The sequence below is a fragment of the Myxocyprinus asiaticus genome, chromosome 4 (assembly GCF_019703515.2).
Source record: "Myxocyprinus asiaticus isolate MX2 ecotype Aquarium Trade chromosome 4, UBuf_Myxa_2, whole genome shotgun sequence".
Lineage (NCBI taxonomy): Eukaryota > Metazoa > Chordata > Actinopteri > Cypriniformes > Catostomidae > Myxocyprinus > Myxocyprinus asiaticus.
Genome location: NC_059347.1, coordinates 61,211,633 through 61,230,345, shown reverse-complemented (window position 1 = coordinate 61,230,345; position 18,713 = coordinate 61,211,633). Strand labels below are relative to the sequence as shown.

At 42.3% G+C, this 18,713-nt stretch overlaps 1 protein-coding gene across 1 annotated transcript in view; it reads right to left on the bottom strand.

Annotated features, from left to right (window-relative positions):
- Positions 1-18,713, bottom strand: part of LOC127433126 (citron rho-interacting kinase-like) — a 154,815-nt gene that overhangs the window by 45,621 nt on the left and 90,481 nt on the right. Inside the window, exons 16-23 of the mRNA XM_051684799.1 lie at positions 18,641-18,694; positions 14,769-14,909; positions 13,573-13,698; positions 12,473-12,568; positions 8,512-8,628; positions 4,845-4,954; positions 1,127-1,301; positions 843-1,040 (exon numbers count right to left, since the gene is read on the bottom strand). Coding sequence (XP_051540759.1) covers positions 843-1,040; positions 1,127-1,301; positions 4,845-4,954; positions 8,512-8,628; positions 12,473-12,568; positions 13,573-13,698; positions 14,769-14,909; positions 18,641-18,694 — 1,017 coding nt within the window. The remainder of the gene's footprint in view (positions 1-842; positions 1,041-1,126; positions 1,302-4,844; positions 4,955-8,511; positions 8,629-12,472; positions 12,569-13,572; positions 13,699-14,768; positions 14,910-18,640; positions 18,695-18,713) is intronic.

The window sequence follows — 18,713 nt, the reverse complement described above, 5'->3', positions numbered from 1 at the left end:
ATATAGACAACCAAAGATAAAGGAAATTTTCTCTCCCCTTTTTAAAAGTTGATAAGCCTACTTATGTATACAGTATGAGCCTTATTATACTGTTTATTTAACGCTTTATTTTGGCGGATCCTCTTCAGTGCTGTCCACCGTTTGAGAGGCTTGACTTCTTCTATAGCGCTTTTAACTAGAAAATTCTCACTAGAATGCAAATGGGTTGCATTAGATTTGTGGTCTGCAGTGCGATATCGAGGGAAGCCCGGTTGGCGTGCATGCTCCAGAGATACAGTAGGTTAGAGCAAAGCTGATCATTGGCAGGAGTGGACGTGAAAACTAGGCTTCAACTGATGCATCCACTGATTCTCAATGTGAAAATGCACAGTAAATATAGGATTTCTAAGGTAATCAAGACTTATTTTCCTTGCAAGAGGTCATCGTGTTTAACAGTGTGCTGTTTCGCAATCGCTGGAATTTTTAAAATGGCATATCAGATGAAACTAGAGATGTTACTCTTTTGATACAAACAGGTTTTAATGCAAAAACGTAGACAATATGTCTTACCATATGTAGACAATCTCAGCTGCGATTGGCACCATGTTGTTTTGTCATATGACCTTTACTGACAGCCCAGAGTGTCCTGAACTGAGATCAGTCGGTTTCAATGAAATTCAATTACGCGTAGCGTATAGCGAAGCCAAAACACAATGTACGCACATGGGGACTCGGGATTGCACGAGGTTAAAGTACTCATATTCGACATGTTTGTAGCTTTTTATTTCTATCCCAAGGTTCTACAATGTTAAAGGAAGTAGTTTCTATGCAGTTCTTTTCCACAGAATGTGAGTTTGTCTCACTCTGAGCGCTGTGATCTCCTCCTCGGCTTCCGCTGTCGTCTCCTCTAGTTCAGTTTTGGCCTGTTGTAGTTGACTCTCTAGGGCGTGTCGTGCAGCCTGCAGATTGCTGATCTGCGATTCTCTCTCCTGCAGTGAGAGTGTGAGCTCCGTCACTTGACGCTTGATCTCCAACTTCTGCTCTTCATGTTCCAGACCCATCTACAACACAACACAATGTTCTACTGCAGATACAGTGCGAGTAGTACGCTAGTACACTTTTCTGATCGCAGCCAGTACTCTCTCACCTCTCTGAGTCTAGTCTCCAGCTCCAGAAGCCGGCTCTTCCGGGTCTGCTCTTGTTGGCTCATCTTCTCCAGATGTTCCTCTAGTTTGGCATTCTGAGCTTCCAGTTTTCCTGCCTGTGACTCCAGATAAAACTTCTGCTGTCGGAGTTCAGATATCATCTCCTCTTGAGCTTTCCTGAGAAACACACCCACAGATATCATGCTTAAATCACATCAGGAGTTCTGAGGTCATACTGGGTGAAACAGTCGCACTTCTTTGTTTAATTAAAGTCAAAATTGACTCTATTTACTTTCCTAACAAAACATGTTCCTGGTTTAATTGTGAATAATTTATCCATGTACGTTATTCCCAAAAATGCTGAAAAGTTGTTTCAAAGTCGCAGCAAGTTATTACATTTTGATGAAAGATTACAAAGACATTTTTTTCTTCTTTGTAATAACATGAACTGATGAATCGTCAGTCATTCAATAAGACCAGGAACATGTATTAAGCAAGTACAGAGTACACTTTTATTTTATGTTCAATCTAAAACTAGGGATGGGCATTTTGAGTAATTTTGTAGTCGAGTACTCTAACTCATAAAAAAATGAGTAATCGGTTATTTGAAATTAAGAATTTAAGTTTTACATATTTTTCTCGTGAAAACATTAGCACTATGCCCAAACAACAACATCTAGATTAAAAAAACATTTGCACACACATATAAACATACATTCCAAGACTGAAGTGATTCAATCACTTTTAATACTGACAATTTTATTTTTGGGTGAACAATTCCTTTAACCACATTACATTTACATTTATGCATTTGGCAGATGCTTTTATCCAAAGCGACTTACAGTGCCCTTATTACAGGGACAATCCCCCTGGAGTAACTTGGAGTTAAGTGTCTTGCTCAAGGACACAATGGTGGTGGCTGTGGGGATCGAACCAGCAACCTTCTGCTTACCAGTTCAGTGCTTTAGTCCACTACGCCACCACTACACAAGTCCATGTCAGAAAGCCAATGAAGTTAGTTGAACTGCACCAATTCTATCAAGAGGAGTGGTCAAAGCCACATCATATATCCAAAGCGCCAATCAACGCATTGAGTTATAACAACATGATGTACAGTTGTGTTCAAAAGTTACATACACTTGTCAAGAACATGTACTGTTTATCACGGCAGTCTTGAGTTTCCAGTGATTTCTACAAGTCTTATTTTTCTGTGATGAAATGATTGGAACACATGTCTGTGTCACATAAAGCACTCATGCATTTTGGTTCTTTTATGAATTTATTAGGGGTCTTCTAAAAATGTGACCAAATATGTTAGGTCAAAAATACACATACAGCAATGCTAAAATTTGGTTAAATGTCCCTTAGCTATTTTCACCGCCGTTAGGCGCTTTTGGTAGCCATCCACAAGCTTCTGGCAAGCTTCTGGTTGAATCTTTGACCACTCCTCTTGATAGAATTGGTGCAGTTCAACTAACTTCATTGGCTTTCTGACACGGACTTGTTTCTTCAGCACAGTCCACATGTTCTCAATGGGGTTTAAGTCAGGACTTTGGGAAGGCCATTCTAAAATCTTAATTCTAGCCTGATTTAGCCATTCCTTTACCACTTTTGATGTGTGTTTGGGGTCATTGTCCTGTTGGAACACCCAACTGCGTCCAAGACCCAACCTTCTGGCTTATGGTGGTAGAGGGCCTGGGTAGCTCAGCAAGTAAAGGCGCTGACGACCACCCCTGGAGTCACGAGTTCGAATCAAGGGTGTGCTGAGTGACTCCAGTCAGGTCTCCTAAGCAACCAAATTGGCCCGGTTGCTAGGGAGGGTAGAGTCACATGGGGTAACCTCCTCGTGGTCACTATAATGTGGTTCTCGCTCTCGGTGGGGCACATGGTGAGTCGTGCGTGGATGCCGCGGAGAATAGCGTGAAGCCTCCACACGCACTAGGTCTCCGCGGTAACATGCTCAACAAGCCACGTGATAAGATGCGCAAATTGACGGTCTCAGACGCGGAGGCAACTGAGATACGTCCTCTGCCACCCGGAGTCACTACGCCACCACGAGGACTTAGGGCGCATTAGCAAATGCCAAATTGGAGAGAAAAGGGGAGAAAGAAAAAAAAGAATTTGGAGGTAATCCTCCTTCTTCATTATTCCATTTACTTTCTGTAAAGCACCAGTTCCACTGGCAGCAAAACAGCCCCAGACCATGCTTGATGGTAGGTATGGTGTTCTTCGGGTTAAAGGCCTCACCTTCTCCCCTCCAATCATATTTATGGTCATTGTGACTAAATAGCTAAATTTCTGTTTCATCTGACCACAGAACTTTCCTCATCCATGTGATCAGCAGCAAACTTTAGTTGAGCATTAAGGTGCCGCTTCTAGAGCAAGGGCTTCCTTCTTGTGCGAAAGGCTCTCAGCCCATGGCGATGTAAAGCACGCTTGACTGTGGACACTGACACCTGTGTTCCAGCAGCTTCTAATTCATCGCCGACCTGCCTTTTGATTGTTCTTGGTTGACTCTTGACCATCCTGACCAATTTTCTCTCAGCAGCAGGTGATGGCTTGTGTATTCGTCCTGAGTGTGGCAGTGACACAACTGTGCCATGCAATTTATACTTACAAAAAATAGTTTGCACATTTGATCTTGGGACCTGTAACTGCTTTGAAATGGCTCCAAGTGACATTCCTGACTTGTGATCCACTTTTTCAGATCCATACTGAGCTCTTATCCATTGTAGCATTTGTGGCTGAGTCTATTGAGTGTATCAAACCAGCGCTATTTAAATGGGCTCAGAGAAGTCACCAGCTGTAGTCAAGCATAATCACTCACAAGAAGTTAAGAGGCCATGCCACAAAGCAAATTGGATTAAAACAACTTTCTGCATCAACAAAATTGATCATTCAATTGGTGTATGTATATTTTTGACCCAGCAGATTTGGTCATATTTCCAGAAGACCCATCATAAATTCACAAAAGATCCAAAATACATTAATGTTTTTTGGTGACAAAGACGTATGTGTTCCAGTCATTCCATCACAGAAAAATAAGAGTTGTAGAAATCATTGGAAACTCAAGACTGCCATGATATACAGTACATGTTCTTTACAAGTGTATGTAACTTTTGACCACAACTGTAGGTAAGAAAAGCAATTCCATTGTTGCCCACAGCAGGTAAAGGCAAAAAGGACAATCAAATATTCGAGTAGTGTTTTTAGTAGTCGAATATTTAAAGCTGAAACAGCACTTGATTAATAGATTACTTGTGCATATCCCTATCAAAAACAAGCATTTAAACATGGCTTGGTTTAAATTGGAGTTAACAGAGCATCCATTAAATTCTTAATCTAATCCAAACGCTGCATTTGAGTCAAACACCAAATCTATTCATCATGATGTGCCTAATAAGTGAGCAATTGATTGAATAAATATGAGTTCAATTAATTCAGTGAGACTGCACTGATTAAATTTGAATTAAAATCTTCAAATTAAACAATCACGCTTTTCTACAGATATCTGTTGATTACCCACTGAGCTTCTTAACCAACTTAACCAGCAAGACTTCCTTGGTCAACCAGCTTCACTAGACTTGAACTGAAAGAATATGGTGGTCCAGCCACTAGACCAGCACCCAAACCCACTCTTACAAGTATAAACCAGTCTGGAATTTACTGCTAGTCTAAGCTGGACTGTAAGACTTTAAGATCACGTTAAAGGGCTCTTACATGTTTTTCTGTGTGTAAATGCTGCTGTTTGCCGCCAGTTTATTGGCCTCTGAGAGTTCAGCGATCCGCTGTTCCAAACTCTTCATCTTATTGTCCATGGCATTGATGGTCTAAAGAGAGAAACACACAATATATGAACCACACAGCATCAGCACACACTTATTTATGATATAATACACAACTGTCAATTAAACAGTAAATAGATAACACATACCGAATCAAATCAAAACATACTTTTAACCGTTTTGCACTGTTCGGTCATTTTCTGATATATATTTTGTTCCTAATAGAAATTGTATACTTCATCTGAGTGGCTAGAGGCTTGGTTACTTTTTCTAGATTTGCCATCAGAACACACACATTTCTTTTTAATGGATTTAATGAGTTCGATGACACCTGTGTTGTTCTGACCAACCATAGGAAATGAATGGGCAAGACTATAACACAGAGCAATTTATGTGGAATTTGTCAAATAAAATCAATAATTCAGTCACAATGCAGAACACACACAAATTAATGGGTGACACAATAACACACTGTACAGTATAAGGACGGGTAAGGAGGAGGCAGGAACCATCTGAACAGCAAACAATGTTAAATAAGTAACTCAACATAAACACAGACACATGCAACGTGGCCGCGTGCGTCTCTCTTTCTCTCAAACTGGCGCCTCCGGCTCCCCTATATCTCGCTCTCCCGCTAATAGCTGACTCAGCGTCGGCTGTGCATCATCACGGCCCGGCCACGCCCTCCTCCTCGTCACACTCCTCCCCCGCCCAATTCAGGCTGGGGAGCCACCGGTCTGACCAACCCCCCCCCCCCATCTCTGGAGGGGAGGCGCTGCCCTTTTGGCCGTTCTGTCAGCCGGTGGCCCACCCCACCTCCTGTGAACCTGGGGGAGAGACGAGGGGAGGCGTGGGGAGAGTGAAAGGGCGAGCAGAGACACAGAGAGAGAGAGAACTTGCTCGCTGGCTCCCGGATGCGCTGCCGCCCAGTCCTCAACCGCTCCTCTGCCCTCTGGCGGACGCCAGCTCGCTCCTCCCTAGCGGACGGCAGCGAGTCCTCCTGCCCCTAGTGGACGGAACCGCTCCTCCCCTTCTTCGGCGGACGGCAGCGGTTCCTCTGGCTCTCGGTGGCCGGCAGCGACCCCTCCGTCCCCAGGCAGACGGCCGCGGCTGCTCCCCTGGTGGATGGCAGGGGCGAGGACTCTGCGACAGCACATCCCTCCTCCCTCCCGGGTTTCGGCACCACTGCAACAGTATAAGAACGGGCAAGGAGGCGGCGGGATCCGGCTGAACAGTAAACAAAGTTTAATAAGAAACTCAACATAAACAAACACACATGCAATGCGGCCACGTGCTTCTCTGACTCTCTCTCTCTTGAACTGGCGCCTCCGGCTCCCCTTTATCTCGCTCTCCCGCTGATCAGCTGATTCAGCGCTGGCCGTGCATCATCACGGCCCAGCCACACCCTCCTCCTCCTCACACACATCCACAATGCAGATGCACGCACACTAATTATTCTTGTTACAACCAGGAATAAATTAGTGGAACTCTGCAGCCATCTACTTGTTATACTTGTCATTTAATGTAATTTTTGGCAGCAATCTGCCCCCAATACATGACACATTCTCGTATTTTCTTCATGTTTCAACTTATAGAAGTCCAGGTTTTTACTGTAGTAAAGCTAACATAAATTTGCTTATTTGCATATGCAAATTAATGATGTTACTGTGAAATTAAAAGGTAGATAAGATCTAAATAGCATAAAATCCCCCCAAAATGCCCAATTTGAGTGTTTTTACTTATTGAAGTTAGTGTTAGTCAACCAACCAATGGTGTGGGTTTGAGGCGGTACTACCTGTACCTGTTGAGTTTAAATAGAAACTAAGAAACTATTCAAAGTCCTTCAAATCAAAACTGTAATAATTCCAGAAATTTTTTTTTACGTCAATTAATTTGACATATCCATCAGTTACCCACCTGACTGAACTCACACAGCGGGCAATTCAGTCTGTGCTCAGCTGATGACAGTTGAGGGTAATCTAGTTAGATAAAGTCTAACAGGTGAACCAGATCAAGAGCTAAAAGGCTTGAAGGGTGAATCCCACGATAACATGTTCAGGTCACATTTCACTCCCAAAATCGAAAGGAAAACAGTAGGGATGGGAATTGTAAGGAATTTAACGAGTCCGGTTCTGATTCCTCTTAATGACTCTTTCATGCTTTCAAGGAGAAAATAGTTGTGAAATAAGAAATGCAATTTTTATTGCATTTACTGAGTGGTGGTGGCATAGTGGGCTAAAGCACTGAACTGGTAATCATATGGTTGCTGGTTCAATCCCCACAGCCACCACCATTGTGTCCTTGAGCAAGACACTTAACTCCTGGTTGCTCCGGGGGGGATTGTCCCTGTAATAAGTGCACTGTAAATCGCTATGGATAAAAGCATCTGACAAATGCGTAAATGTAAATTTACTGACCTCAGCAGCCTGTTGTCAAATGATGAGATAATTTCAGATTTCAACAGAGAAGACATAAATCTATCTATCTACAGTTGAAGTCAGACGTTTACATACACTTAGGTTGAAGTCATTAAAACTAATTTTTTAACCACTCCACAGATTTAATATTAGCAAACTATAGTTTTGGCAAGTCGTTTAGGACATCTACTTTGTGCATGACACAAGTAATTTTTCCAACAATTGTTTACAGACAGATTGTTTCACTTTTAACTGACTATATCATAATTCCAGTGGGTCAGAAGTTTACATACACTAAGTTAACTGTGCCTTTAAGCAGCTTGGAAAATTCCAGAAAATGATGTCAAGCCTTTAGACAATTAGCCAATTAGCTTCTTATAGGAGGTGTACTGAATTGGAGGTGTACCTGTGGATGTATTTTAAGGCCTACCTTCAAACTCAGTGCCTCTTTGCTTGACATCATGGGAAAATCAAAAGAAATCACCCAAGACCTCAGAAAAAAAAACTGTGGACCTCCACAAGTCTGTTTCATCCTTGGGAGCAATTTCAAAACGCCTGAAGGTACCACGTTCATCTGTACAAACAATAGTACGCAAGTATAAACACCATGGGACCACACAGCCACCATACCGCTCAGGAAGGAGATGCATTCTGTCTCCTAGAGATGAACGTAGTTTGGTGCGAAAAGTGCAAATCAATCCCAAAACAACAGCAAAGGACCTTGTGAAGATACTGGAGGAAACAGGTAGACAAGTATCTATATCCACAGCAAAATGAGTCCTATATTGACATAACCTGAAAGGCTGCTCAGCAAGGAAGAAGCCACTGCTCCAAAACTGCCATAAAAAGCCAGACTACAGTTTGCAAGTGCACATGGGGACAAAGATCTTACTTTTTGGAGAAATTTCCTTCACATAATTTCTCAATAGCGGGCAAAATTCTGTTCGATTTCATAAATCTCACGCGAGCCGCATAAGAACAGTCGGTGGGCCTTGTAGGTTGATTCCCATAATTACTCAAAATCCTCAAAGTCTGTTGGATGATCTAGTCAGCAAAACACAAATAAAACTACACAAATACTCTCAAATCTGCACAAACACACTGAATACTCCCGCAGAGCTGTGCTTCTGTGTAAACAGTGTTTGAGTCTTGATTTGAGATGAAATCACACTTTCTGACACTCACGGCTTTCTGCTCACTGATGAGTTTGCATTTCTCACGAGCTTCTTCCTCATGTTGAGCTCGTTTCTGCTCAAGAGTCTCTTTATCAGCCAGATCTGATCTCATTTGAGCCTCCAAAACCTGCAGAAACACACACACGCACACATTATAATATCTCTTAATCAAAGTCATAAACATAAAGCTTACGAGATCAGCATTGTACATAAATATACGGGTCATTCTTACAGTACTGTACAGTACGTTTGGGATTGCTAACACAGTAAAAATGAGCTAGTAGTAAAAGAACTTACAACTTGGAAATTGATTGTTTCTAAATGAAAAATCTCAAATAATAACACGTTTGGTCATTTTTGTGCTTGGTAATGTTTGCACTTTATTGTCATTGCACAAATGTACAATGAAATGTAGTGCTTCTCCACAGTGGTACACACATACATCAAAACATACATACAACAAATAAAGACAAACGGGCATAAAAATATACACATTTATAAAAAATATAAATAGTCAATCAGTAAAAAGCAGTAGTATTTTTGCACAACCCTGTAACTTATAATGTGTAGTCTCCTTATTAATTAAAGTTAAATGCTTTGATGGCACTCGGATAAAAACTGTTCAGGAGTCTGGAGGTGCATGTCTAAAGAGACCGATAGCGCCTTCCAGATGGCAGCAGAGTGAAGAGGTGGTTGCCGGGGTGAGAAGAGTCTTTTATTATGTTTCTGGCCCGACATAAACATCTGGTTTTTTAAATGTCCTCAAGTGAAGGCAACTGTGAGCCGGTGATTTTCTGTGTTGAGTTGATGACTCCCTGCAGAGCTTTTTTTCTCAGCCACAGTGCAACCATCATACCAAACCAGGATGCCGTAAGTTAGTATGCTTTCGACAGAGCAGTGGTAAAAGTTCACAAGCAACTGCTGGGACAGATTGGTTTTCCTCAGTGTCCTCAGGAAGTACAGCCGCTGCTGTGCCTTCTTCACCAGAGATGTTGTGTTTACAGTCCATGTGAGGTCCTGGGAGATGTGTGTGCCCAGAAATTTAAAGGTGGTCACCCTCTCCACCATTTCTCCCCCGATGTACAGAGGGGCAGGTTCCTCCTCCTGTTTTCTGAAATTAATAACGAGCTCCTTTGTCTTGGAGGTGTTAAGTGCCAGGCTGATATTGATGCACCATTCTGAAAGTTCAGCAACCTCCTCCCTTTAGGCAGACTCATCCCCATTTAATATTAGCCCCACCACAGTGGTGTCGTCTGCAAACTTAATTATTGTATTTGTGTGGGGGCCTGGGTAGCTCAGTGGTAAAGATGCTGGCTACCACCCCTGGAGTTCGCTAGTTTGAATACCAGGGCGTGCTGATTAATGATTACAGACCTGTGGCTCTCACCTCCACTGTGATGAAGTGTTTTGAGAGGCTAGTTCTAAGACACATTAAATCAATACTTTCTCCCACTCTGGATCAACACCAGTTTGCATATAGAGACAACAGGTCAACAGATGATGCCATCGACATAGCTCTTCATTTGGAGCACCTGAGAACATCTGTGAGGATGCTGTTTGTGGACTTTAGTTCTGCATTTAATACAATCATCCCCAGCAGAATGGTAACCAAACTGCTCAACCTGGGTGTCAGTGACTACATATGCATATGGATTAAGGATTTTTTAACAAACCGGACACAGACTGTCAGGCTGGGGACCCATTACTCCTCCACTCTGACACTCAGCACTGGAGCTCCACAAGTTTGCGTGCTGAGTCCTTTCCTCTCCTCTCCTTTCCTTTTCCCTTTTTCTCCCAATTTGGAATGCCCAATTCCCAATGCGCTCTAAGTCCTCGTGGTCACATAGTGATTCGCCTCAGTCCGGGTGGCAGAGGACGAATCTCAGTTGCCTCCGCGTCTGAGACAGTCAACCCGCGCATCTTATCACGTGGCTTGTTGAGCGTGTTGCCACGGAGACATAGCGCGTGTGGAGGCTTCACGCCATCCACCGCGGCAACCACGCTCAATTCACCACGCACCCCACCGAGAACAAACCACATTATAGCGACCACGAGGAGGTTACCCCATGTGACTCTACCCTCCCTAGCAACCGGGCCAATTTGGTTGCTTAGGAGACCTGGCTGGAGTCACTCAGCACGCCCTGGGATTCGTACTAGCGAACTCCAGGGGTGGTAGCCAGCGTATTTTACCAATGAGTACACAAAACAAGTGTAATTGTAAAATTTACCAAAACTAAAGTTGACCAAAAAGAGAGACATATTTTAAGTATTTAGGAATATTTTGATATTTAAAACATTATTCTTCATGTCACTCGTGAGTTTTTAAAGCCTTAAAAGGAAATCATAATTTATTCCTATTGTTTTTATTATTTCTATATTTGAAGTTAAATATGTAAAAATGACTTCTTAAGGTGTATGAAGCACACGTGTGACAATTTATATGACACTTAATTGTGAAAGCCCTTAACGAGACAATTAATCATCAGCATAATGTTATAATCGTGACAGCCCTACTGATCCATGAACCGTTTTGACTAACTCCTCGATAAAGAATGATTCACTGACAAATCAGACAATACGTCTTGTGAGCAACTTTTACTCGACACAAGAGCTAGAAAAATATATATTCACTATACAAATTTCCATGACTTTTCCAGGCCTAGAAAACACAATTTTCCATGTTATTTTGACCAACGAATTACCATGAACTTTCCAGTTGTTTGTGATTTTAAGGAATATTCCGGGTTCAATACAAGTTAAGGTCAATCGATAGCATTTGTGGCGTAATGTTGATTACCACAAAAATACATTTCGACTCGTCCCTCCTTTTCTTTAAACAAAAGCACAAATCTGTGTTCCAGTGAGACAATTACAATGGAAGTCAATGGGGTCAATGTTTGGAGGATTTAAAGACAGAAATGTGATGCTTATAATTTTTATAAAAGCACTTTCATTAATTATTTTGTTAAAACTTGTGTATTATTTGAGCTGGAAAGTTTAAATCACAGTTTTTACAGTCGTTTTAGGGGTTTCGGCGTTTCGTCGTCATGGCGACAAAGTTGTAAAATTTAATATAACTTTAAACAGATGCGGTTAGTAAGTTAGTAAATTTTCTCACAGCAAAATCATGTTAACGCACATATTGTTTATGTGTCTATACTTTTGAAACAGTGAGTATTTTAATGTTTACAGATTGACTCCATTGACTTCCATTGTAAGTGTCTCACTGGAACACACATTTGTGCTTTATTTAAAGAAAAGGAGGGACGAGTCGAAATGTATTTTTGTGGTAATCAACATTATGCCACAAATGCTGACCATTGAGCTGAACTTGTACTGAACCCGGAATATTCCTTTAATGGATATGAAATTTTGCTAATGAATCATTTAGATCGATCGTTTCAGCCAATTCACTGAAAAGATCCGATTCGCTCAAAAACTGAACATCACTATGGCATGTGAGCAAGTTTTACTCTACAAAAAGGCAATATCTAGAACTATTTTACAGCACAGCAAAACTAGAAAAATATATTTTCTCTATAAGAATTTACTAAACTTTTCCAGGCCTGAACAGCACAATTTTAAAATTCCGGCTTTTCCATTACAGTGAGAATCCTGAAATATGAGGCTTTTGAGAAAAACTCAACTGTCCCTATAAAACACGTGGCATAAATGACGAGCAGTACTGGGGACAGATGAAAACACAACAAAACAAAGCAAATTAACAATGTAGTTCATGTTCATTTCTTAGTAGATATCCCATGATTTTAACACATTTTTTTACAACTTCATATAAAAGGCGAAGTTTAAAAATCTGGGTAAGTCACAAGCCAAAAATGGCCAATTTAACCCTTCAAAAGTCAAAGGGACACAATAAATATAATAAAATACAAATATCATCTTACATTTTCATTCCTAATAGTGATTTACACTCATTTTTTGAAGCGTTTATACTCTGTGCTCATCTCTACCTTGATCTTGTCCTCATAGAGTCGCTCTTTTTGGACCAGATGGGTTTCCATCCTCTGCGCTGTAGCCTGAGTTTCACGCAAGTTCTCCTCCAGCTCCTAAACACACACACACACACATACCCATACGCAGACAGACACAGACACACAGACACACACACACACACACACACACACATACACATACCCATACCCATACGCAGACACACAGACACACACAGACACACGCACACACTCACACAGACAGACAGACAGACAGACACACACACACACACACACACGGGCACACGCACACAGAAGCACATGCACACAGACGCACACACACACGCATGCACACAGACACGCACACGCACACAGACACGCACACGCACACAGACACGCACAGACACGCGCGCACAGACACGCACGCACAGACACACATACACACGCACAGACACACACGCACAGACAGACGCACACGCAGACGCAGACGCAGACGCACAGACGCACACGCACAGACACACATGCACACACACAGAGGCACACACACAGAGGCACACACAGAGGCACACACAGACACACACACAGAGGCACCCACAGAGGCACTCACAGAGGCACACAAAGACAGACACACACACAGACAGACAGACACACACACACAAACACATGCACGCACAGACACACACAGAGACAGACACACACAGAGACAGACACACAGAGACAGACACACAGACAGACACACGCACGCACAGACACACATGCACACACACAGAGGCACACACACAGAGGCACACACAGAGGCACACACAGAGGCACACACAGACACACACACAGACACACACACAGAGGCACCCACAGAGGCACACAAAGACAGACACACACAGAGACAGACAGACACACACACACAGACACATGCACGCACAGACACACACAGAGACAGACACACAGACAGACACACAGACAGACACACAGACAGACACACGCACGCACAGACACACACACGCACAGACACACACAGAGGCACACACACACGCACACAGATACACACACACACACACAGACAGGTCAGCTATTTAGAGGTATGTTAGTGATTTAATCTTTGCTCATCTTTCCGTCACTCTCACCAGTATCTTCTCGGCCATCTGTTGGATCTGGTGGGATTTGGTCTGGATGTCGTCCTTCAGTTTATTCTCTCGCCGCTCCACCATCTCAAGACGCTTCACTTGATTCTCCAAAGTCTTTCTGCCCTCCTGAACACACACACACACGCATTAAATAACTACTCATTTGACCGTCAGTTTTATCCTACAGTTCATTTTTTAAAGATTCAGTACTCCTGGTGTGACCTGAAGTTCAGGTCATGGATCACTTGGTGAATCTCACTAAGTCTGTCAAGAACATATCCAAGTCATATTTAACCCCCAAATAAGTCACAGGAAATTACATTTTGCATTAATAAAATGATGTAGATTTTTAATGGCCCATAAGTATTTTTGGAATGCTAAAAATATTTCCTTGAGAGTTCTCTCATTCTCATTACAGTAACGCAAAAATTGACAATAAAAATAAATATAAACCAAAATACTCTTCAGTGAAACATTCAGATGCATTAAAAGTACATGGGGGAAAATTTGTTTAAATGTCACAAAAATAATGGCACAATGGGAAAAAATAACTTCTAAGTATTACATTGTATTGTATTAAAAGTGAACAGTATTTACTTGTCGGAAACTCGTAACTGCAGTAATTCCGTGATGTGGCGTGAACAGATCATTAACAATTATATAATAGACGTAACTTGACAGGAAAAGTAATACGCTATATATGTAGTGAATGGAGTCGAATAGCTTCTTTACCGCGTCCGTGTTATGTGTGATTAGAATTAAATGTTTCTATTTTTGTCGTTTTTGATCAGCAACTGTCTGTAAAGAACAGAAAGGATATTTAAAGATACATTATTCAGTGACAAATTGGATTGCGTGGATCTCATCTTTGGACACACAGAACGAGTCAAACCAAACTTGTACTCTCAACATGCAGTGATAGGAACTTTTTCATCACTATACAACTCCATCACTACTGAGTGAAATCTGTACATTTACCAGCCAGTGGCGAATCACAGACATTTAAAGTCGCATAGCCCAAAATTTGGTGATGCGCTCGCATTGTAGAGGGTCAAACATTGATTAAAAGGTCGATCTTGGGATTTTAAGAATCAATATTGTTCAAATGAAAATTGCGATGCATCTGGAAATCGATATTTTTACCCAGTCCTAGTATAATCACTCATGCATTAGTTTACGAAAGCAGTCAGCTTTACCTCGGTCTCTCGGAGGCGTCTGCGCAGCGTGTCACTGGGGTCAGATTTACTGTGCAGACGCTCGAGCTCTCTCTCCAGACGCTCTTTGGCCTGACGGATGTTCTGCAGCAGCTCTGTGGCCTCAGTGCTCGCCTTCACCGCCTGAAGGGTCAAAGGTCAAACATAACCAAAGTTATTTTAAGTCGATTAAAGGTGTAAAGTAAGACTAATGTGGTGGTGATATTAACATTACATTATATATAATGAAGGAAACAGCGATGACAAAAGAAACGAATGTTTAATAAATATTGAAATATACAGCAGTGGCCAAAAATATTGGCACCCATGGTAAATATGAGCAAAGAAGGCTGTGAAAAAAAATCTACATTGTTTATCCTTTTGATCCTTCATTCAAAAAATATCAAAATAAAAGAACAACTGAAAGAGGGGAAATATCTCATTATTAAATAAATATTTTTCTCCAAAACACGTTGGTCACAACTATTGGCACCCTTAGAAATTCTTATGAGTAAAATATATCTGAAGTGTATTTAATTACATTTGTAGTTACACTGTTAACTTTACCCCTAACCCAACCCTTACCCCCATAACCTAACTCTAACCCCTAATCCTAACCCAACCCTTACCCCAAAACCTAACTCAAACCCCTAAACCTAATCCTAACCCAACCCTTAACCCAAAACCTAATTCGAACCCCTATTCCTAACCCTAACCCAACCCTTAACCCAAAACCTAACTTGAACACCTAATCCTAACCCAACCCTTACACCAAAACCTAATTCGAACCCCTATTCCTAACCCTAACCCAACCCTTAACCCAAAACCTAACTCAAACCCCTAAACCTAACCCTAACCCAACCCTTATCCCAAAACCTAACTCTAACCCATAATCCTAACCCAACCCTTAGCCCAAAACCTAACTCTAACCCATAATCCTAACCCAACCCTTACCCCAAAACCTAACTCTAACTCCTAATCCTAACCCAACCCTTAGCCCAAAACCTAACTCTAACCCATAATCCTAACCCAACCCTTACCTCAAAACCTAACTCTAAACCCTAACCCTAACCCAACCCTTACCTCAAAACCTAACTCTAAACCCTAATCCTAGCCCAACCCTTACCCCAAAACCTAACTCTAAACCCTAACCCAACCCTTACCCCAAAACCTAACTCTAACCCCTAATCCTAACCCAACCTTTAACCCAAAACCTAACTCTAACCCCTAAACCTAAAGCAACCCTTACCTCAAAACCTAACTCTAAACCCTAATCTTAAAACAACCCTTACCTCAAAACCTAACTCTAACCCCTAATCCTAGCCCAACCCTTACCCCAAAACCTAACTCTAAACCCTAACCCAACCCTTACCCCAAAACCTAACTCTAAGCCCTAATCCTAACCCAACCTTTAACCCAAAACCTAACTCTAACCCCTAACCCTAACCCAACCCTTAACCCAAAACCTAATTCGAACCCCTATTCCTAACCCTAACCCAACCCTTAACCCAAAACCTAACTTGAACACCTAATCCTAACCCAACCCTTACACCAAAACCTAATTCGAACCCCTATTCCTAACCCTAACCCAACCCTTAACCCAAAACCTAACTCAAACCCCTAAACCTAACCCTAACCCAACCCTTATCCCAAAACCAACTCTAACCCATAATCCTAACCCAACCCTTACCACAAAACCTAATTCGAACCCCTAATCCCAACCCAACCCTTACCCCAAAACCTAACTCTAACCCCTAATCCTAAAGCAACCCTTAACCCAAAACCTAACTCTAACCCATAATCCTAACCCAACCCTTACCACAAAACCTAATTCGAACCCCTAATCCTAACCCAACCCTTACCTCAAAACCTAACTCTAAACCCTAACCCTAACCCAACCCTTACCCCAAAACCTAACTCTAACCCATAATCCTAAAACAACCCTTACCCCAAAACCTAACTCTAACCCATAATCCTAATCCAACCCTTACCCCAAAACCTAACTCTAACCCCTAACCCAACACTTATCCCAAAACCTAACTCTAACCCATAATCCTAACCCAACCCTTACCACAAAACCTAATTCGAACCCCTAATCCTAACCCAACCCTTACCCCAAAACCTAACTCTAACCCCTAATCCTAACCCAACCCTTACCCCAAAACCTAACTCTAACCCCTAATCCTAACCCAACCCTTACCCCAAAACCTAACTCTAACCCATAATCCTAACACAACTCTTACCCCAAAACCTAATTCTAACCCATAATCCTAACCCTAAACCTAACCCCAAAACCTAACTCTAACATTAATCCTAACCCTAACCCAACTCTTACCCCAAAATCTAACTCTAACCCCTAACCCTAAAGCAACCCTTGCCCCAAAACCTAACTCTAACCCATAATCCTAACCCAACCCTTACCTCAAAACCTAACTCTAACCCATAATCCTAACCCAACCCTTACCTCAAAACCTAACTCTAACCCATAATCCTATCCCTAAAACAACCCTTACCCAAAAACCTAACTCTAACCCCTAATCCTAATCCTAACCCAACCTTTACCCCAAAACCTAACTCTAAACCCTAACCCTAAAGCAACACTTACCCCAAAACCTAACTCTAACCCATAATCCTAACCCAACCCTTACCCCCAAACCTAACTCTAACCCCTAATCCTAACCCAACCCTTACCCCAAAACCTAACTCTAGCCCCTAATCCTAATCCTAACCCTAACCCAACCCTTACCCCAAAACCTAACTCTAGCCCCTAATCCTAATCCTAACCCTAAACCAACCCTTACCCCAAAACCTAACTCTAAACCCTAATCCTAACCCTAACCCAACCCTTACCCCAAAACCTAACTCTAACCCATAATCCTAACCCAACCCTTAGCCCAAAACCTAAATCTAGACCCTAATCCTAACCCAACCCTTACCCCAAAACCTAACTCTAGCCCCTAATCCTAACCCAACCCTTACCCCAAAACCTAACTCAAACCCCTAATCCTAACCCAACCCTTACCCCAAAACCTAACTCTAACCCCTAATCCTAACCCAACCCTTACCCCAAAACCTAACTCTAACCCCTAATCCTAACCCAACCCTTACCCCAAAACCTAACTCTAGCCCCTAATCCTAACCCAACCCTTACCCCAAAACCTAACTCTAAACCCTAATCCTAATCCTAACCCAACCCTTGCCCCAAAACCTAACTCTAGCCCCTAATCCTAACCCAACCCTTACCCCAAAACCTAAATCTAGACCCTAATCCTAACCCAACCCTTACCCCAAAACCTAACTCTAGCCCCTAATCCTAACCCAACCCTTACCCCAAAACCTAACTCAAACCCCTAATCCTAACCCAACCCTTACCCCAAAACCTAACTCTAACCCCTAATCCTAACCCAACCCTTACCCCAAAACCTAACTCTAACCCCTAATCCTAACCCAACCCTTACCCCAAAACCTAACTCAAACCCCTAATCCTAACCCAACCCTTACCCCAAAACCTAACTCTAACCCCTAATCCTAACCCAACCCTTACCCCAAAACCTAACTCTAGCCCCTAATCCTAACCCAACCCTTACCCCAAAACCTAACTCTAGCCCCTAATCCTAACCCAACCCTTACCCCAAAACCTAACTCTAAACCCTAATCCTAATCCTAACCCAACCCTTGCCCCAAAACCTAACTCTAGCCCCTAATCCTAACCCAACCCTTACCCCAAAACCTAACCCTAGCCCAACCCTTACCCCAAAACCTAACTCTAGCCCCTAATCCTAACCCAACCCTTACCCCAAAACCTAACTCTAGCCCCTAATCCTAACCCAACCCAACCACAATTCACTGACTCTGAATTAGTGGACATCCAGTACCTTGGAGAGTTTATCCTGCAGCTCTTGTATCTTCAGCTGCTGTTCGCCGTTGGTCTGAAACACAGAAGATCTC